General features: G+C 38.4%; 1 protein-coding gene across 1 annotated transcript in view; it reads left to right on the forward strand.

Annotated features, from left to right (window-relative positions):
• GALNT18 (polypeptide N-acetylgalactosaminyltransferase 18) overlaps positions 1-21,667 on the forward strand; it is a 216,691-nt gene that overhangs the window by 172,423 nt on the left and 22,601 nt on the right. Inside the window, exons 7-9 of the mRNA XM_009994239.1 lie at positions 948-1,133; positions 6,870-7,007; positions 11,368-11,463. Coding sequence (XP_009992541.1) covers positions 948-1,133; positions 6,870-7,007; positions 11,368-11,463 — 420 coding nt within the window. The remainder of the gene's footprint in view (positions 1-947; positions 1,134-6,869; positions 7,008-11,367; positions 11,464-21,667) is intronic.

Consider the following 21,667-nt stretch of genomic DNA (forward strand, 5'->3'; position numbering starts at 1 on the left):
TCTATTGAACCATTATGAATGGGCTGCCTTGATCTTGTTAGGTAGTTTACATAATACAAGATATGCAGAAAAAAAGAGCTTCTATAATAATTAAATTCTTCTTATTCTTATTAGCTTCTTCTAATAACTCAATTACTTCTTTGACTGTTAAGGCTGTCAAAGTGGTTTTCTCTTTCTCTGAAAGCAGAGAGAAAATCAGAATTTAATGCAATATTAATGATTAGCATTATGGACATTAGCTCAGCTGCAGTAGTGGCCAAAACTGCAATGCATTTGAGCATGTGCAATACATGCAATACCTACATTATAATTGTATTATAAGAGTAGTGTGTGTTGAAATTGTTCACAGAACATTTTCTCTAGGCAATCTTAACCTTTGTCACCACTTCTCAAAAGAAATAAATCTGGTCCTTTCTGAGCTATGTTTAAAGCGAAGCATAAAATGCATTTATATTCCTAGTCTTCCTACAATATGAAACTTTAAAGATCTTAAAAAGTTGATGGGCTGAGTTTCCCTTTGATGTAAGGCTGCATAGTTTCTGAATAGTGCAGGTATGTATTGAGTGGGACTGTGCACAATCGTAGAGAAATACCTGTGAGGCATTAAAACCTGATCCCAGATGCTGCTGTTTTGGAACTCCTATAAACAATTTTTGTAATAATCTTGAGAATAACTAATTTGATCCAGGAAGATTGTGATGGGAGGCTATTGTTAATAATAATTCTGTTGTAAGGTTCAAGAATAGTAATAATTAATGGTAAAGCAAGTCAATAACTACTGTCACAACTGTCTAAAAAAAAATTGTGTAGTCAAATTTAAGTCTTGAGGAGTTAATTCTCCTTTGTAACTGTGACAAGTGTAGAAATAAAAGAATTTCAGTTTATTTACTAAAGGACAGCAGTGGTGGAGGGAGCTCTCACTAGCAGCCTGTCTTTTTTCCTCCTAGGTATGGCAGTGTGGAGGAAGTGTTGAGGTTCTGCCTTGCTCCAGGATTGCCCACATTGAAAGAGCACATAAACCATACACAGAAGATCTAACGGCTCATGTCCGGAGAAACGCTCTAAGGGTCGCTGAGGTCTGGATGGATGAATTTAAGAGCCATGTCTATATGGCATGGAACATACCCCAGGAGGTGAGTCACAAAGACCAGTGTTTGCAAGATTTGGGTCTAGGTCTTTTGAGGGTTAGTTCCTCTTCTGAATTTTTATTTTTCTGCTAGAATTTCTTTATTTATATATATGTGTATGTATTTATGTCGTACATATAGGCATGAGTTATGCCAGTACATACACACATATATGAAAATATACATGATGATTTGAATTTGAGTCTCTTATGTGCAATACAGAGAGCTATAATTCTGGCAGATTTGGGAGGGGAGTTCTGCCAAGGGGTGAGGGTGTTAACACCTGTCAATTCAAGTGTGGATGTTTCTTTTTTGAATAATTCCACATCACAGTAAGGGTGGCTGGTGGGTGCCATGAAATATTGCAGAATCTGTAGCTCCCTTCTGCCCTGCTTGTCCAGATTTCTGGTCCATGATGAGCAATGGTTAGTCCATTATACTGAAAACATAGTATTGAGTGACTAATCTGAGAGATCTGTTCGACATCTGATTTTAGATGTTCTTAATTGCTGTAGTCGATGGTATTTAATCTATGAACTGTTAGACCTTATAGGGATCTGAGTAAGGTTGCAATTGTCCTCTACCTAATTAGGAAAATATTCAGAATCCATGTAGAATAGGTTGCTTCCACCTAAAGTTTGGAAACCATGGCTGTAGTTAGATTTGAGGTTTGACTTAAAGTGTGCAATTCTCATAATTACAGTAAAAGCAGATATTCTAGACTTAATAAATTAAATTGGTCAATTTATTTTTTCTTTAATAAAATCTCTGTAAAATCTAAGTGATTTTGCAACTGTTCAGAGAAAATGGTTTTGCTGCAATTTTTGGTTCAAGAAATTAAATGCTGAAAATAAGGAAAAGTTTAGAAACCAGAAACCAGCTAGATTAATGCTGATGTTGATTCAGCTGCTTTCAATAAATTCCTTTATCTCTCATGGCTAAAACTAGGTAATTTTGGCAAAGTGGGGAAGTTGTTGTCCTATTTTCAGGTTGCAGAATTAACCATGTAATATACCATGAAAACACTGGGAAAACATTCCTCTGTGATCTGGTACAGGGACAGGACCTTTCTGGAAGTCAGTGTCACGTTCACAGAATCCAGGCTACCCATTAATTTTCCCTTTTTTGAGAAGTTCCACAGCAGTGTATACAAACATAAAGACATTTCTGGAAGATAGGATTACTCTTTTACATTAAAAAAAATTCAAATTAATTGTATTTGTCATTAACCAAATTGGTTTAAATTTAAGTTTCTATTTTTTAATGTTAGTTATTTTCCTGAAGATTGTTTGATCATCATTGATTGATCAAGTTTGATTTATTTTTTTTTACTTGCAAACATAGCATTAACACAATATAAGAATTCCTTTTGCTAGCCAGGATATGCAGTATTATACACATATTTGCATACTATACATCCAGATATGATGGTGGTGGTGCTTAATCTTGTGCAAAGTTGAGGTTTGAATACAGTTTGGAAATCAAATTCATAAAGAATACAAAGATAAGTCTTGACTGTGCTAGTCGATCAGAAAAAAATAAGCCTGTTATAATTTTAGAAATAATTTATTAAGAAAAGGAAACAAATATATTTTATTTAACAAAGGATAAATAAATGCACTGTGTGGATTGAAATTATTTCTTCAGGTCACAAAGTGCATCGAGGTGTTTGCACAGTAGATCTTGTACTGCCAGAACTGATTTTGTTCAAGAGGAATGATACAGTTTCTTACTACTTCAATCTCTAGTCATTTTCCCACCACAAATGTTCTAATCATTGCACTGAACTGCTTGAATAAATTGCAATGCAGATTATAGTCTCTCTTCATCTTCACAAAGGCTACTGCTGTCAAAATGTAGTGCAAACTTAAAAGCTGGAAATGGCAGGTGCTAAATCAGCTTTTAATAATGGCAGCCTCTTCTGCAAGGTAATGAGATGCCTCTGTTGTAGGGAGAAATCTATTACTACATGTCAGTAGGAGCCAAGCACAGTGAACCTTCATTTGTATTCTCACCACTGTAGGAAAACAAATAAACACACACGTGCCCACATACCTACTTAAAGTACACTGGGAAACCAGCATAGTTTTCACAGCTGTAAGGCCTATAAAGCTGAATCTACTTGCCACCTCGTGATTGCTACAGGATATTTGGAGACAGGATGGCACCTTTGTGGCCGTCAGGAGGTTTTCCTGTCAGATGGGGTCTGTGACTTACACCTGGGTATATTAAAGTGTGGTTCACCCAGCTTCCATCTTTTCCCATGTGGAAAACAGAGGACTCAGAAGTGTGTTGGGGCTCCGTTTTATTCTGACAGGCTGACTGCTCAGGTACATAAAATCTGTTGTGCCATTTGAAGCTGTTGTGAGCATCTTTGTGTTTGTTGTGTGAGGCCTGGTGCCAAGAATCAGGGGAAGAGCTCTGAAGACCTGGGTCTTCCTTTTCCTTTTCCATGCTAAACGTTTCAAGTACTGATCTGATTCTAGAGTAGGAAGAAACAAGTACATGTTTAAGGAAAGCTTCTGGACTTTTAAGGGAAGGAGGAAAATACAGTGTAAAGTTACACTCCCAAGCACTATAATTGAACCCAGCAGTATAAAGAAAATGTAAATCAGTAGTGGGAGTCCTCTTTTATACATCAAAAAGTTAGGAACAATTGTGCTGGTTTGGTTTGGCGGGTTTTTGGTAGTGGGGAAGGGCCCCGGTAGGAAGCTGAGACTCCCCCTTTTCCAAACCCAGCCAAAGAGCCATTAGAGGGACAAAGGATGCACCTCAGTGATTAACACAGGAAAGAACTGAGATAAGAGCTGGGCAGAGCCAGCACTTAAAGAAAAAGACTAAGAGCAATGCTGAAGAGGCAGAGGTGCTGGTGGTTGGTGGGGAGGAAGGTGCCCGGCAGAAGTTTCCTTGCAACCCATGGCAGGATGTCCCCCTGCACTCATGGAGGAACGTGCTGGAACATTCCCTGTGGGTGCCAGGAGGGGTGAACTTGGCCAGAGGACTTGGATTTTGCGGCCAGAGGATATGCTGCCTGTGGACTGATTGCACAACTTTGGAAGACCCCAGGACAGGGGAGTTTGTTCCCGAAGCAGCCCTTGATTCTGTGGGAAGCCCAGGCTGGAGCTCCGGACCTCATGGGAAGGACTCATGAAGGAGAGGTTCGTGGAGGAATCTCTCCCATGGGAGGGACCCCGTGGGGAAGCAGGGAAGGACTGTAAGGAATCCTTCCATGAGCTTTTCCCTCCTTATCCCAGAGTGTATGTGAGGGGGGAGTTGAGTGAGGGGCCATGGGGCTGTTCCTTTGTTGTCGTGTTGGGCCCAAACCACAACAACGCAGTATTTGCTTGGTATAGAAACATGAATAAAAGAGGAATTATTCAGTATAAAGAAGTAGCTTAAAAAATAACATACAGCTTTTGAGACACTTGTAATACAGACTTCCAGTGGACAGAGGCAAAGAAATGATGGATGAGAAAGACTGGGAATGGATTAGGTAAAATTTACTTATAAGACTGGATGGCTATATTTCTGTTTCATCTTTGTTTACCTCAAAATGAATTAAAGGTGAAATACCAAAGAGACAGTTTTCAAATCAAACCTATCTTCAGCTTGAGCGTGTTGAGACATCACTGTGAGAGACATGCACAGAAGATAGCATGGTCAAATACTGTTGCACAAGTGAATAAGTATGGGAGTAAGTCTCTATCTGGAAGCTGGTGAACTAGTGCATTGGTAATGGACCGTGTAGGTAATATGTGTTCAGTTATAGCTGTTAGGACTTCCCATTAAATACCTTAATGTTAATCACAGGGCCTGTTTATTCCATGGAAGAATTCCCAGCTACTTTAGAAGCCCCATAGTCAGATGTTTCCCAAAGGTTTTAGTCTTAGCTAATAATAAAAATGAGTTAGACTCATTGGCAGAGCACTGTGACTGCCCCCTTGGGATCTCTGTAGGTGGCTCTGAAGTATTGAGATCATCAGATGATACCATGGTGATTTCTGCATCGTAACTACTTAGATAAATAGATTCAGAAAATCACTTAAAACCCAAAGGAAGAAGTTTTCAAGCCCCAGAAGCAAGAGCTGTGTTTTCTACATGTCCTCCTCTTACGTTTTTTGGGGTTATTTTTTCCTCTCATCATATTTTCAGCTTTGGGGAGCACACTGAGTTGTTGCTGGTGATAAAGCCAGGTGCTACATGTGAACTATTTTTCTTCCCAAGCTGCATGGGAGGATGTGATTGCTGAGGCTCCAGATGCTCTTTCTTACCTTATACGATGGTGCCTGCAGGGGTGGAGGAGAAGAGTCGAGATGCACTGGATCAATTTAGTACCTGATCCCAGGAAGCCTTGTTAGTGCTGGAAGTTGAGTCTCTGTGTGCTGGCATCCTCCTTCACACAAGTGGCAGATACACTGGCAAGTACAAGTGCAGTGCAGAGCTGGATTTGTCCATGGAATCAGTTGGTTGTCTTACAGCACCCTAGAGATGTTCCTCTATCTAGTTACTTGCTAGAAAATTCAGGAAAAAATCATAATTTAGGGAGTTGTTCCACATAAAGTTTTATGAAGGGCTTGAGGGGAGGGGAGTCATAATTTTTAAGGATTAGTTTAAGTAATGCCTGTTTATGCCAGACCACAGTTGCCTACTTTTTCTCATACTTTGCAAATGTGGAAGTCAATTTTACTGTAGTTAGTAAATGCTTCCATAATAAAATATGCTTGTTCCAGATTAACATTAATGCAGTGCTTTGGGATGTAAGAAACAGTTGTTGCTTAGGTACTTATAAAGATACCTTTTTTATGTGTAATTAAGAATATTCAGTGCTTCCAGTGTTATTTTTAAATCATATCTGGTGGCTGACAGAATATTTTGGGCATTTATAGCCCAGAAGAGGCTGTTGTTTACGTCGATAGATTATAGGATTTCTCTATGAAAATTTATTTATCCTGTGTTTTGTTATGAGGCAGAAGGTGGGAGCACAGTGTGGAACAAAATGTCTCATTGTACTTCCTGTCAAATAGCAGCCACAGATTTGCACTTAGACCCCCCTCTCTGAAAATTTCCACTGCTCAAACCAGGGCAAATCTGATAAATTATTCATTTTTATATCCAGGGACTTGATGACACACATGGTTTATTACATGCTCTTATCATAAGTAGAAATTAGGTTAGCCAGAAATGTAAAGGAGAATAAAAATTAGGGAGAGAGAGAGAGACAAGAGAAAACATCAAGAGAAATTTACAATTACAAGAGAAATTTAGTAAGTGATATTTCAGAAAGGTGAGCAGAGCTTTTGTTCTTTGTCATGAGGCAGCAAACCCAGACTTCAGAAATGGCCAGAAGGTGTAATGTACTAATGATTAGGCCACAGTTGGACACCAGCAATAAGGTTGTTTCTAGGGCAACTTGCTACTTCCTGCCAATTACTTTTGGATTTGGAAGGTGCCAGGAAATTAGAGAACAGCAGCGATATTCTTTGGAGGCTAGATCTAAAGCCCACTGAAGTCAATATGACTGATTCCATTGACCGAAGCAGAGTTTGAAAGACACCCCCCCCCATGGTGACCAGTATGATATTTAATTGGGGCACTTAGGGAGTCTGTGTGGGTAACAGCCACCCTCCACAACCCAGAGCTGATTATTGTCATAGGTCATAATTTGGGAGACTCTGAGTGATTAGTTTACACAGAAATGTATCACTGATGTCTTTTCTGCTTTTTCTATCCTTTTATGTGCAGGACTCCGGGATTGATATTGGTGATATTTCTGAGAGGAAGGCCTTGAGGAAGAAGCTCCAGTGCAAGACCTTTAGGTGGTATCTTGTCAGCGTGTATCCAGAAATGAGAATGTATTCGGATACTGTCGCCTATGGGGTGGTAAGGGTGTTGTTTACATTTCCTGTTTTAAAAAGCTGGGTGGGAAAAGGTGTAATAGTGGAAGAAATTAATGAATACTACATCTGGCTCCAAGTAGAAGAAACAGATAAACTTGAAGTCACTACTTAAATTATTTCTTAGACTGGTTAGTTGACAGAGACAGCTGCTCTGCTGTAGTTCATGTTGAGGTGTTCTGCACAGTATCTTACTCTCTGATTTGTTGTTTGTGTGCTGGCTTCATGGCTTGCATTCCACTCAGAGATACTCCAGGCATGATTTTTTTAGACACGTTGGAACTGTCAGCAGGATGGTTCGTGGCAGCAGGTGAATTTCAACTTCAAGCTTTTTAATATTGTAGCCAGATTTTAATTTAGAATGTCAAATGCCTGCATTTGGATATAATCATTACTTGTGTGACACTAGTATCCTTGTCTACATTGAAACAACACCTGAGTTGTACTGTGCTAATTAAAGCAGAAACTGTTCTTGCCCCTAAAAAACAGGCAATCCAAACATACAGGACGGAAGTGCACGATGTGGAAGATGACCTTAGAAAGTTAATATGGGCCCATAATAACCTAGAAGAGCTAGGACATCCTTTTCACAGAATCACAGAATTGTTGGAGTTGTAAGGGACCTTTAGAGATCATCTAGTCCAATGCTCTGATAAAGCAGGATCCCCTAGAGTACGTTACACAGCACTGCATCCAGGTGGGTTTCGAGTATCTCCAGAGAAAGAGACTCCACAACCTCTCTGGGCAGCCTTACAGTAAAGAGGCTTTCCCTCACGTTCAGATGGAATTTCCTGTGTTCCAGCTTGTGCCCATTGCCTCTTGTCCTGTCACATTCTTTATCCAGTGTCATATTCACAAAAATTGATTAATGGATATTACATTTGCCTTTTTGCACGCAGGTCCCAATTAGGAAACTTAACTGGTAAGAGCAGACAATACAAGTGAAAAAATCGGTTTGAAACATTCCTCCTCAAAAAGACGTCTGAGTTGTGCAGTTTGCCACTGTGGCCTTGAGAAGACCCTTGAGGATGCTATAGAGCAGCTGCAAATGAAGTGATTGTTCCACAAAGTTTCATGACCCCTTTGATGATCAATGAAATTACTGTGCTGGCTTTTCAAACAATCAAAAAATATAAGAAAAACACTTCAAAAAACAGTTTAGACTATTGTTAAATTTGTGAGATATCAGTTATCTTCCAGAATAGTTCAGAATAATGCCAAAATAAAACCTGTGTGCAAGGAGCCTTTTCCATAGACTGTGGAATTGCCCTCAGCGATGCCATGATCTGATCAGGTGCAGTTTCCTGAGGAGAAGGAGGCATAGCAGCTAATAGGTGCATGGTTCTGCTTGTAGGTACCCCTGGCTCAGATCTTCAATTGCAGGTAGAAGTGATGCTAGATTAAATAAGGAAGGCCAGTGTAATGGCTCAGGTACTTGTTGCATAGTCTTAGGATTAACTCCTCCTCTTGTAAGTCACAATGAAAATCAGAGAACAGGCATGCTATGATTTTATATTCTGCTGAGACCTCTTCATCAGCCTCTGAAGGTTCCTCGCTGGCAATACACAATTCAAAAAGATTCGGAAGAGTTTGTTACAGAAATACTGAACTCACTGGTCAGCAGAACATGAGTATTGAGGAACTGCATAGTAGTGCATATGGTCCAGTTTTTTGTCTGCAGCACGAGAGCAGCCTCATCATCAGCTAAGAAGGAGTCAAGGAGGGGCCTTATTTTGTTATTTGTAGTGTCCCAAAAGAAGCAGTGGACAGCTATGGCAATGTAGCTGTAGAGATAAAGGGGGAGTATTTCAGGAACTACACAGCTTTTATGAAATACTGTTGTGTGAAAGAAAAAGATAAAGTGGCTCTACCTCAGTAAAAGGATTGCTTGGGTGTCTAATCTTCTTTCATGTCTGCTTTCCTTTTTGCTTGCATGTCTTATTATGGGAAGTAATGTGTTTTTCAGAGCAAGTCAGCTGCTTGCTGATTCTCCAAGTGCTTCCATTCATCAACTGTCTTCATTTTTTGTAGAAAACAGAGATATTACTATTATAGCATTATAATCAATTTTTAAAAAATGATACTGAGTAATTACAAAAGTTATCTGAGTAGAGGTGAGGTTTAGGATGTAGGCATCTGCAGAGTCAACACTCACACATTTCCTGAATCCTAAATTTTCTCCTGTTCTGTGACATATAGGAAAATAGTTGTATCATGTATGTCTAGTTTATGCTGTGGCATAGCTAAGTTTAGGGTTGGTGGCAAAGTAAAGGTTTGAGGACCAAATATCATTCTGAATTCTGTAGTGCCCTTAGAATCAGGAAAAAGCACTGTCAGTGGGCCAAAAGCTGATTGTGTTTAGTGTAGGGACTGGCTCTCTAATTTCAGCTTGATAGTTGAGGTAATTTTGCAAATTCAAAATTTGAGTAATGTAGTTTACCTCTGTATTGTGTAAGGTTCTAAGTTTGAATGGGAGCAAATGACAATATTGACTATGTTTTTCAGCATGGGGGATTTGCAACTTGGTTATATTTTGTATTCTAATTAAGATTAAGTTTTGTTAGTCTAAAACTGCATTACCCAAGTTAATTGTTGGTTGCCACGAAGCCACTAGATTTTGGAAGGTGGTGCTTCCTAAGAGTCTGGGCCTCAGATTTTGAAACAGCATTATTAGTTAACCCACCAGTGGCTTTTTGTGTTTCTATTTTCTGTAGGGATAATTTCTTTACAGATAATTCTAAGTTATTTGTTGAGTTGTGATTGGCGTATGAGTTTGAGAAATTAGATCTGAAGAGATCATTTTAGTTTGGTGTTTTCAAGGTTCATAAGGACTGGTGTTAAAAGGTATACAGCATTTTGTCTCTTTTTCTGTAGTGCCTGATCACCAGCCAGCTGCTGGTGGTGTTAATGTCATGTTTCGTTTTAGAGCTTGGGATTCTCAAGTCTCTGCATCTGTTTTACTGCTGGGTCAGCCGTCTCAGCTAAGTTGCATGTTGACAATGGTCAGGCAGATTTTTTTTTACTTCCTTTACTATTGGAAAAAGGTTATAACATTATGGCTAGGACAAGCGTTAGGATTGAGTTTGTGAAAGAGGTTTTGAAAAGCCAAAGGTAGTGATGGATCCAGGCATGAGTTGATAAGGATGACAGGTATTTATCATTGGTTTGTATAGAGAGTGTTGTCTAACATCTGATTACTATTGGAGCCATGGTGATTATGTTTATGGCAAAAAATGCAAAGCTTTGAGAGAGGAAACTTTATTTAATTCTTGAGGCTTGCAGCTAAGAATAAGACCAGTATTTATACCTAATGTATATTTTCTCTTTAATGTTGAGATTTCTTCTGTCTGTTATTGAATTTAGAGGTAGTTTTGGAGTTGGAAATCTTGTAGAGGTGAGTTAATGGTTTTGGTTTTGTTCACTGCATGGTTTACCTACTAGTGCACTTCCAGACTTCCTTTCTAAGCAAATGAATATGTTTTCCTCAAAGGAGACCCCTGTACACAGCTGGCAGGACTGCTCAGTTAATCACAGATGGTTGCAAACCACCTCTACACTCCCTCTCTCAGACCATTCTCTCATGTTCTTTGAACTCATCTTTTACTACTGCTGAGCTTTGTACATGCCCACGGGTATGCAATCCACATTTCTGGCCTCACACTCTACAAAGACTTTACAGCTATCTGTCCTCATTAATTTAGCACTTCACTTTCAGAAAATTCTGTCTCAGCATTACACAGGTAATATATGGGGCTTTGTGATAAACAGGGCCAGGTGTTTCTCAGTCTGCTCATAGCTGGATTGCTGTGCATGGGTTAGGCCAGAATAATGCAAAGAAGAGCTAGTGCATACCAGTTGGCCAGCAGTCTCCAAGAGTCAGCAGAAATAATTTTTTCAATTATTTCTGGGGAAAAAAAGGACTCCTGGGTGATTCTGAAAAGCTGTTTAATTACAGGACTTAAGTCTTTGAAAGGCCATCCATACTGCTCAGCTAGCTGCACTGGTAACAAAAAAAGTTGTCCTTTGTATATAATGTGTATCAGACATTCGTTGGACTTAATATTTGAAAAAACATATCAAAGCATGCTGCTATCTCTGAAGGCTTTTTGAAATCTTTCCCTCCTGAAACCTTGTGCAACATTATTGAAATCCATACTGTTAGACTATCTACAAGAAAGAATTTAATCCAGGTTCTTTCTCTTCAGTATCTTCACTGCAACAAGTTTTTTTAATTTTGCATATTTCCATGCTCAACTGCATATGATTTTTTTTGCAAAGAAAAGCAAGTAATCTCACAATCTTTTTCTCATGTAAGATTGGTTTATTTTTCTTTCTGCTTATTTTAGCTGCAGAATTCCCTGAAAAGTGATTTGTGCCTTGATCAAGGGCCAGACACGGAGAATATCCCCATCATGTATATCTGTCATGGAATGACACCACAGGTTAGTTTGTCTAATCATCTCTCATACTGCTGCTCTTAGTAGACCATGTAGGAGGAAGCATCTTGTACCTGTCATTGTTTTTTTGTGACAATACCTCTGTAAACTGTTCAGTAGCCCTATTATAGAAAGCTAGAATATTATTTCTGCTGGAAATCAAGAATCACTGGTCTATTAGCACTTTGATAATGATGTTTGTTTATATATTGAAAGAATTTAAGGAGTAAGAGTCAGCACTGACCAAGATTTGTTGTTTCATTTCTGACTTTTACCTGTGTATGTTGTATGAATGAAATAATGCATTTTAAAACATTTTACATACATACATACATACTCACAGTTTATTGATGTATTATCTGAAGTAACATCTTTTTTACTTGATTTGTCTCGTTTTTACAAATCTGAAATACAGATGCCTTCTTCAGACCATACTACTGTGTCAAATTCTAAACCCTGTTCTTGTGAAAGCCCTACTTAAAAAACTCCTTTTTTTTCTTTCTCTGCTGTTGTTCTTTTACTCTAGTATGTGCCAATGACTGAGTTACTAAAACCTTTCCATTTTCTTACACAACAGCTGGATTTATTAACTTAGCAAGTAAGAGGGTTAAGACATTGTATCTCCCTCAGTGGCTAAGTGTATGGGAACAGGTAAATAGGTGCTAGGCAAATCTTAATAGTAAAAATAATATGACATGGTCTAGAACATACTTGTCAAAGATATGCAGATTATCTAACTCTGAAAAGTAACATAAGCAAAAATAACATAAAGGAAATAAATGTATTTGTGGGAGTGGTTGGAGAAACTGAAAAGTCCCGCAAGTTTGAATATTTTTTTTCTCTGACTACCTTTTATATTTGCTTTCTCAAAAGGACCCTATTATGCTCCATAAGTTATGGAATGTTGTTGTACTCATAGAATTGTCACTTTTTTGACTAGACAGTAAATGAATCCTCTTAATATCTCAGAAATAAACACCAAGCAGCAAGGTAGTCTTGTCCTCTGTGCCTGGACCTACCAGTGAGCTGGAAGCACGAGTTTGGTGAAATGCAGATAGGATTCTGTACTTCTTGCCAAGTTGCACACGCTGCAACTGTGATCTGTGCTGGCTTCCTTCACTGAGGGCCTTTAATATTGATCACTACTGGCATCATGCTTGATTAAATTATGAATTATGAAGACAAAAATATCTGAAATTTCCATCCATCAGACTTGCTTACTGCATGGGCTGTGGCTTATTTGTCACATAATTATGTGGTAACCACTGTTTGCCTCCAGGAAATTTTTTAGCTAGTCCTCAGTGTTTGCTAAGGAACTATGTAATTCACCCAGGAGCCAGAGCTGTTATTCTTCATCTTCTTGGAAGGTGCCATAACTCTATTCTGGCCTATCATCTGTGATAACAACATACTACATGCACAGCTGTATATTCCAATTAGAAATTTTAATTATAATCAAGAGACAAACAACAAGAACTGCCACAACAAAAGTCACTTCAGTTAGCACACTGCAGTATTCACCAGATCAAGAACTGCCTTTGAGTGTCAGCTGAAGTTCTGCATAAATGAGATAGCAGCAAATAAATGACAGAGGGAAAAGAGGCAAGAGAAACTTTTCTTGACAAGATTCTGCTCCTTTCATAATTGTCCTGGTTTGAGCCAGGATAAAGCCAATTTTTCTTTTTACTGGTTTTTTTTTCCTTCAGTAAGCTTTCTTGTAACTAACAACAGTGTGTTCTGCTAGGCTGATAAGACAGTGGAATGTTTTTCTAACTACTGAGGCTTCAAGGCTGCACCTGCACTCTGCCAGCTCAGACACTATGGGGAGATCTGTGACCCCCCCCGTAGGAGGCTGAGTTAGATGGACAGCAAAATTGGCCAAAGGTATTCCATTCCATATATCTACGTAAGCTCAGAGGAAGGTCAGAGATCACAGGAGACAACTTCCTTCCTTTTTCTTCTCCCCTTCTCTTCCGTCCATGGCCGGCGTCCAGGGAGGACTCTGTTCATCCATCACCGTCGACCCTTAGGCTCAAGATCTCCTGACCCCCATAACTCTCTGCTCTTTCTCCAGCAGCAGCTCCGGGATTCCTTGGGACTCTTCTCAGTTCAGGGAAGTGCTGTGGGAGTTGCTGGGGTGGGGGGAGACAAGAGGTTTTTGCCCACACCTGAATATATATCTGTATATAATTGTATATATTTTCTTGTATCATTCATTAGTGTTTTAATTAAAGCTGTGTAGTTTAGTTTTCAATCCAGCCAAGTCTCTCTCTTTTTCTCTCTCTCCTTCCCTACCTGGGTGGGAGGGGGAGGGGATCGAGAGCATTGTTGTCGGACCTGAGTCAAACTGTGACAATAATTATAATATTGTGTCTCCTTCCCATTAGTATGTGTTTAATTGTAACTAACGATGTTCAAAACAACCCCCAAAAAGGCCCATAGATGCACAAGCTCCTGGTAATAAGTAAGACATTTCTTTCAAATTGTAGACTTTCTCTATGTTAGGGATTACAATATTCACAGGGGAAGCACTAACAAGCTGTATTTGGCATGCTTCTCTTTTAAATCAGGTAATCTGCTCTATTTTTTCATTTTCCCACTAGCCGCTTTCAGATGTTTTTTGTATTTTAATCTTTTTGCATGAGAAATGGCTTAGATAAGGTATTGGGCATCAGGTAGTAGCTCCAGAATTCTACGTGCAGCTGCTGTTTCCTTTTAGCATGTTTTATACAAGTAATAAATTATTGAAGTGAATAGAAAGGGAACTGTGTACCTGACATTAAAAATCAATCTTACATTTATACCTTCATAATCAAAAGCAGTAGAAAATAGCAAGGAAATATCCTCACATAGTGCAATTAAATGATCAGAAAAAATTGTCCCTGGAGCACTTCAGGTTCATTTTAAATAGACATCAGATTTTGTGATTGTAGGGCTTCTGTGACTCATATTCCCCAACTTTTCAGCAATCTGCTCCATATGTCCAAAGTACCTAACATTAACATGCTCTTAGTTCATTCCTGCAAGTATCTTAGAGGGCTTTGTGTTTGTTTTGTAGTGCTGTTCTACAAATAGAGGAGCTGACGCAAATCTTACATGTTGCTGAACAGTTGGATGGAATGAAAGAACATAATCTGCCTGTTTCCTCAGTCCTTTAATACTATTAATGTGAATGTGAATGTTTCTTACAGCAGGGTGCCTGGCTGGGCCTGAAAAGACAGAGGGCAGTTGAAAAACTGTGATTAGGTATATTTTGCACCCTCTGTCTATCTTCAGAGAGTGTCTCCCAGAGTAGCTGTATTTTGTCCTGGTCTCCAGGAGCCTGGACACTTCAGGAGTTATGATACCATCCACTGAGCTGAGCAACCTGCATGTCCATCAGTGAAAAATACAAAATGGGTGGTGATCCTGCAGTGCGTTCTCATGCATTTAAGGGAGGAATTTCAGTTACTTTATCGTTAGTAAGAATTAAGAACTATTTACAAAATGTTGCCCAGATAATTAGGTCCTGTTGAGAGCCGCTTTGTCTTTCTAAGTGCATCTGAACAGCATAACTTTTCAAATTGCTCATGCTCTCCAGATTCTGCTGCCAGAGTGTATTGCTTCCTGACCATCACATCCTTCCATTTCTCCCTTTAGTCACTATCTGTCCAAAATCAACCCTGTAGTTACTGTTCGCTTCTGTACAGCATGTACAGTGTGTTGGCATAATTCCCCAGACTTGTCAGGAGGAACATCTCTATCACACCTGAGCATCCGCTGTTGTAGCCACCATCTGCATCTTGTAGCCACCATGGGTTCCAGGCAGCTATGCATGAAACAAGACCACAAGTGGTTTTGACTCCTTTGGTGTGTGGATGGTCAACCATTTGGAAGGGGCTTTTAGCATGTGTCTTCTCTTCTTGTGCTGTGCAGTCCCACTGCTTTTTAGAACAGCTGAACAAAACTGACTTCTGCACCTATTAAAATAGCTAACATAGTGAATCAGTTAACAACAGTAGTTAAAATAAGTTCCTGCTACACTGTTCAGTGCTGGTAGAAATCATGTTGCCTTAATTGCATGAGAACAGCTCAGAGGCAAACCTTGGCCAATAAGACTACCTTGGAGACAGGTGAGGCTGTGAGGAACTAGCTACCTTCAGTAAGGGTGAAGGGGAAATAGGAGAATGAGGAGATGAGGTGGACTTGGCAGTAAAGGAGAAAGTGAGAGGAGATAAATGGAAAGGAGAGAAGATAGAAGAATAGTAGTGGCAAAACAGAACAAAACAAAGTTCCTGTGAGGTTGTGAGAGTTTTGCTGTTGGATGTTTGGTTTTTTTGAAGTGGTTCATGCAGAAAAGGATAAAGCTACTGCTTTAATTCTTGAACTTGTTGAAGCAAAACTACAATTCAGTCATATATTTTGGTGTTAGAAAGTCCATTTCCAGCAGTGCCCCCATTTTGCATGGAAAAGATGCTTGCTTGTAGTTGCAGTAAGTACACATCCCAGGCCTGACTGCGTTCTCTTCCTCGTTCTGGGCAGCACCCGAGCCTGGATGTTAGGTGTAAGCCTGCTGCTTAACAAGGCCTGGGATCTTGAAGGCAGATGGATGGCATTAAAACTACTCTTGGATGGTAATTGCTGAGACTGAAACACCACATTATTAGAGACATTGTAACTAATGCATGATAAGCAAGTGCCATCAGTCAATAAAGTGATATTTTAAGTATGGATTTACCTTGAAAAGTGCTTTTGATTGAGGGGATAATGGGCAGTTCTGTGTTCCCTTGTTCAATAGCTTCTGGCTCATATTTCTCAATTGGTAAGCAGTTAAACCATGAAGCTCATCTAGGGATGTGAAAGTCTACACAAACCAGTTAAATTTTGAGGAACAGCAGTTACAGGAACTCTCGTGAACTTCTAAAAAAATCTTTGTATTATTAGAGTGCTCCTCTTAAAATGTTATTCATATGTATTTTTGTAAAAACTATTTTTTTCTTCAATGAAACTTCTTAGCATGGTGGCTGTTCACACAGATATTTGTTAGTCTGTAAAGAAGAATATATATGTCTAAAAATAGCTAACACTGAAGGCATTTATATTCCAGGGTTGATCATGAACACCATATAGTTATTAGTCCAATTTGTAAAACTCAGGAGAGGGAACAATTCATAGATGTTCAGCAAATAATTATCAAAAGCTTTGCAAATAATTGGGGGAGTAGAGGAGGAGAAATTTATCCATTTGTTTTAAATTAATAATTTAGCCATTTCTAGAGCAAAGTTAGTGTGATATTCAGGTTCTTGAGACATTACAAACATCTCAAATTTGAATTTTAATAGAGCCTTAATTTTAATAAGTCTATTGCAATGTTAAAAATTTTCTTTAGATTTGTGTGCCTAAATGAATTTACCTTGACAATCGTCAGTGCCAGGAAAGTTGGGGAAGAGCAACATGCTTTGTCAGAATGAGTGTTAAGGGAGTTTGGAAGCAGAAGCAGTTCCTCTTATGATTGGCTTTCCGTGTATGTGGTGTATGCTGACCAAGAAGCATTATATACCATTTTATAAGGAGATATTAATGTGTAAAACACTTAAGCATTGCAAACTGAGACTGTACAATAAAATAGTTCAACAGAAGGCCCCACATCTAGCACGTTTCACTGGTTGTGAGGGAAGAAGGACAGAACAAAACCTCCTCATGTGGATCAACCATTGGCCCTTCAAACCTGAAAAATCACTACCCTAAAGATGAGATGTCTACAATAAATATTTTCAGGGAGTCTTTTTTTAAGCAATACAAAGAAGCACAGCAGCTGGTTTAACAGCTGCCAGTCAGGTGCAGACTCAGGGTTGATTTTTGTGTTTGTTTTCAAGGTAAATGTTAGGTACATTCAATGTCTATGTATATGACAGTCTGATGTAACATCTGCTCTGTGTACTACCACTTATTTCTAATGCATTGGTCTGAAGTTAGTAATTACCTGGTTTATAATTATTATTTTATGTAGGCAGGCACAGTGCTGTGCAGAAACTGAACTGTATAAAATACCATTTACATCTTGATTCAGATGCCTTTCACTGACAAGTCATGCCAGAGAGTAGGGAGAGCAGTTATTCCTCTCTTTGAACAGCTAAAGTGAGTATGTTATTATTCATACAATTTGAAGGAGCTGCATCAGGAAAGCAGCATCTTAGCTGGTCAGTCTGATTCCTAGTGTCCCTGTTCTGGGGAATGTGCTTGACATTGCATTCTTCCACAGGCTGCATCTGACAGAGCACAGTCAAGTTTGTTGTTTTCCTTCACCTTTTTCACCAACTCTTGTGGAATGATCTAAGAACTGGGCATAACACTGACTTTATGTACATAGAACATGCTTTCTGGGAACAAGAGTATTTCCACAGGAAATGCTTCTGGAACTAGGGTAGCTATTCAGTCTTTTAAATCTAGGTTGCTCTGTTCAGTAATGGTCCAAATAATAGAAGATAAAGTTACAGAGTTAGTGAAACAATCTAGCAAAGATAGTCACAGAATCATCGTAGAGTTATAGAATCATTGTAGAGTCGTAGAATGATTCAGGTTGGAAGGGACCTTAAAGATCATCTAGTTCCAACCCCCCTGTATGGTTAGGGACACCTCCCAGTAGTCCAGGTTGCTCAAAATGCCATTCAACCTGGTCTTGAACACTTCCTGGGAGGAGGCAGCCACAACTTCCCTGGGCAATAACAAGTTCTAATTTTTATTTTAAACATATTCTGTAAAGGGCCTGCTTGCTGTGGCAATTAATGTCTTATATAATACACTCCTGCTGAGTAGTTTATTGTGGCTATTTATATTTAGGTTAATTTCAGTGCATAAATCCTGATTTTGATCATAGGAAAGTTAATAGAAACTGTGACCTTGTTTGCAAACTCAGCAAAATCTGGTTTTAGTTTTTTGCAATCCCTTTCAGAGTAGGGAGGCCTGAGAAGCTAAATCCAGCAAACACTTTTTCATAGCTGCAACTTCTTTACAATATATGACATGTGCATCAGGGAGCTACAGAGATGTTTCAGAGGTTTCCAAAGCCAACCAGTCCTTCCTTGGCCTAGCACAGGCAGTACAACACTTTATTCTTGGGGACGTATTGTGGATGAAGACTCTAATACATAATTTAAGATCGTGTGTTGTTTTCTTTTTAAAAATCTTTTTCCTTAGTTTTTATTCTCACCAAGTTCTCATTACTTACTTTAGTGTAAAGTTTCAAAGAGAGAATCTGTTAATCTGATTTCTAGTTTTGGAGCAAGTTTTGTACTGAACCATATGCCATGAGTGAATTATTTCTGTGCTTGGTGTGGTTTGATTCAAGAGGTGTTCTGTTGATATAGATAATATGACCATTACCCAGGGTTCTGATTTGCTTACCTCATTCAAATTCAGTATGTTTCCTGGTAGGAGAGATCTCTTAAACTGGAGAGTTGTTAATTTGCATGTGAAGATCAGTGATGCTGAATTATTAACTTGTAAAGTACCAGTATGGATCTGATCACTAGGTCCATTGTCTGAGCATAGACTGGTGAGTGATTTGCAGACTGTATTTTGCAACTGACCGTAGCTCTTTATGATAGCAGGACCAGGGACTAACCTGCCTCTTCATTTTATGGAAGTATCAAACAGAATTAATGTCATTCTCTGTTCACAAGTTAAAAGACACTTGAATTCAAAAGAATGAGCACAAGAGGTTCTTCCTCAGGTTTCAGACCTAGGATAGGTCTTTTGTGTGTTTCACTTCACTGATTAAAAACAAAAGTAAAGAAAAGAAAACTGTAGAACTGCATTATTCTGGATCAGAGGAAGCATCTTCTGCATCCCTCAGGTTGGAAATAATGGAATGGATATTGCTGCTTATTTATTTTTGTATTTGAATCTATGTAGTGTAAAAACATTGTGTACGCCCGTGGGAATTGAGAGAACTGATTGCTTGGAATTGAAACTCCAACCATAGTGAAATGAAATAGCTGAAAAGGAGTAATTTTTTTCCTAAGAGTAACATTGATTTTTCTCACTTGGGAGCATACAGCATTTATGTACTCTTGGAGAAATGGCTTTGTTTCAGATACATTTTTTTATAGGATGGCCTAGGATTAAAAGATTTCTAAATATCGTTTGAAATTTATATTCTTGCTTAGTGTACAAGATCACTGCTGAAGGTGAGCAGGAGTAATGAAACAGGAAATACTACTATATGCTGAAACCAGTGATCTGACTAAAGCAGTAATCTTGACGTTCAAGTTCCAGGACCTGAGCTGAAGTTAAAAAGCAAGAATTCAAAAAGTAATTACATTCTTTTGAGTACTATGAATATTTAGGACCAGAATAAAGAACATTAAGAATTGTAATTACTTTAAAACTTGGAGCCAAGAAGGCTCTAAGAAAACAAAGGTCTTTTTAAATTAATACTGGCTAATAGATAAGAATTTTCTGACTGAAGAATGACTGTTTTATGCCAGTAGATGCAGCAAAAGAATCAAAGGTGACTTGGCCAGTGCCACAAATTATGTGTATTTGAAAAGGCAAATAAAACCCCTAACCACGAAATGTAACAGGAATTAAAACAGTGCTGTATCTGTCCTGTATCTGCTCCATCATCCATTTTTCAATATAAAAAGGAAATGCTTATTTCAGAGAATAGTTAAGAGTTCTTTTCAGATAGCTGTACTATCTAATGTTTTACAGTAGAAATACTGGTGCTATTTTACATACATTACAAACAAGATGTGCTGAAAAGATAGAGGAAGCATAAGATGACCTTTAATAGGAGGAAAGATTCCAAATGCTAATCGGAAGGGTACTCAGTGATATCAAAGATGTTCAGTTAGAAAGCTTTTGCTTATAAGGATTTCCACAGAGATAATAGAAATGTCAACTGGCAAAAATTCTGATGTAATTTACCTACACTTGATAAATGTGGCTTTCGTCACATTACTGCAGAAAATAATAACCCATCAGATCAGCAAAAAGTAGTAGTAAGCAAACTTGTGCACAAGAAGTACACTGGGGACCACAAAGAATGCTCATGGACAGAAATAATAGGATTAATAAATTAACACCTCTGTTCTCCTCCGTTGTACCCTACAGCTTACAGAGCTGGGGCACTTTCAGTTTGTTTCAGTTAGGGTTTTTTGGGGTGTTTTTTAGAAAAACTGGTTAGTTGCTATCACTGTACACTACAGAAATTTATAGAATATTTTAAATAATTGATGAAGTATTTCCGTTTTATGGTTTGTGTATCATGTTAGCATTATCTTGCATGTTGTCTGCATTTCTTTAATTCTTCTGTTTGTTCTCAGCCCTTGGATTATCCTCTTCATCTTGAATTTTTTTGCCTTCCTCTACGACTAAATCCCACTTGAGCATCATTATAATCTTTCTTGGTTTACTTGTCCACTGTTGATCTGTCTGTAGGAAAGGGACATACCTGCTAGCTTTATATTTTGACTGGAAACTAATTATTCAGCTTTTTGTTAAGTAGGTAAGGCCAATGCAAGAGAAGAGGGTGAAATAGCAAAGGAGTTGGTTTTCAGGCTATTGAGAGTTAATGTCTTCTTTTGATTACTTTGCATCTTACAAGATTCAAATAATGGTTGCTGAGCTTGTGATGGTGATTGTAACAACTTTGCTCCCCAGTTCACATTTTTATGGCACTCTGCCCAGAGTATCTGTAGTAAAAAAAGTGCATTGAAAATGTATTTCAGACAAACTGTTGTGAGCAAGTGCAGTGCCTAAGAATATAAAATTATCAGAGCATTTCAAGCTCTCATGTAGTGTTTCAATTTACAAGACATTAGAGTTGTTAGCCTGAATATTATACAATAGTTCAAAACTGTTCTCTATGAAATAAAAAGGCACATACATTTTTCAGGCATATTTTTTAAATTGTGTTAGAGTATGTAAATTTTTGTATGAATAGTTTTACCAAAAAGGATTTCAGCAAGCTAAAAGATCAAAATATCAGATCATATGAAGGTGAGATATTGATGAGCTTCTAGATGATAAACATGGCACTAGATTTTTGATTCAGATTCTATGTCTTTCCTCTATGACACTAAGCCTGAGGTAACACTGCCTTTTTCTGTTATGGTTCATAGTTGGACTTGATGATCTTGAAGTTTTTTTCCAACCAAAATGATTCTGTGATTTGGCTCAGCTCAGGGTAAAGACTTACAGTAGTCTCTTATGTACACCCAGAGAG

This window comes from Chaetura pelagica, unplaced genomic scaffold (genome assembly GCF_000747805.2).
Source record: "Chaetura pelagica isolate M959 unplaced genomic scaffold, ChaPel_1.0 scaffold153, whole genome shotgun sequence".
Lineage (NCBI taxonomy): Eukaryota > Metazoa > Chordata > Aves > Apodiformes > Apodidae > Chaetura > Chaetura pelagica.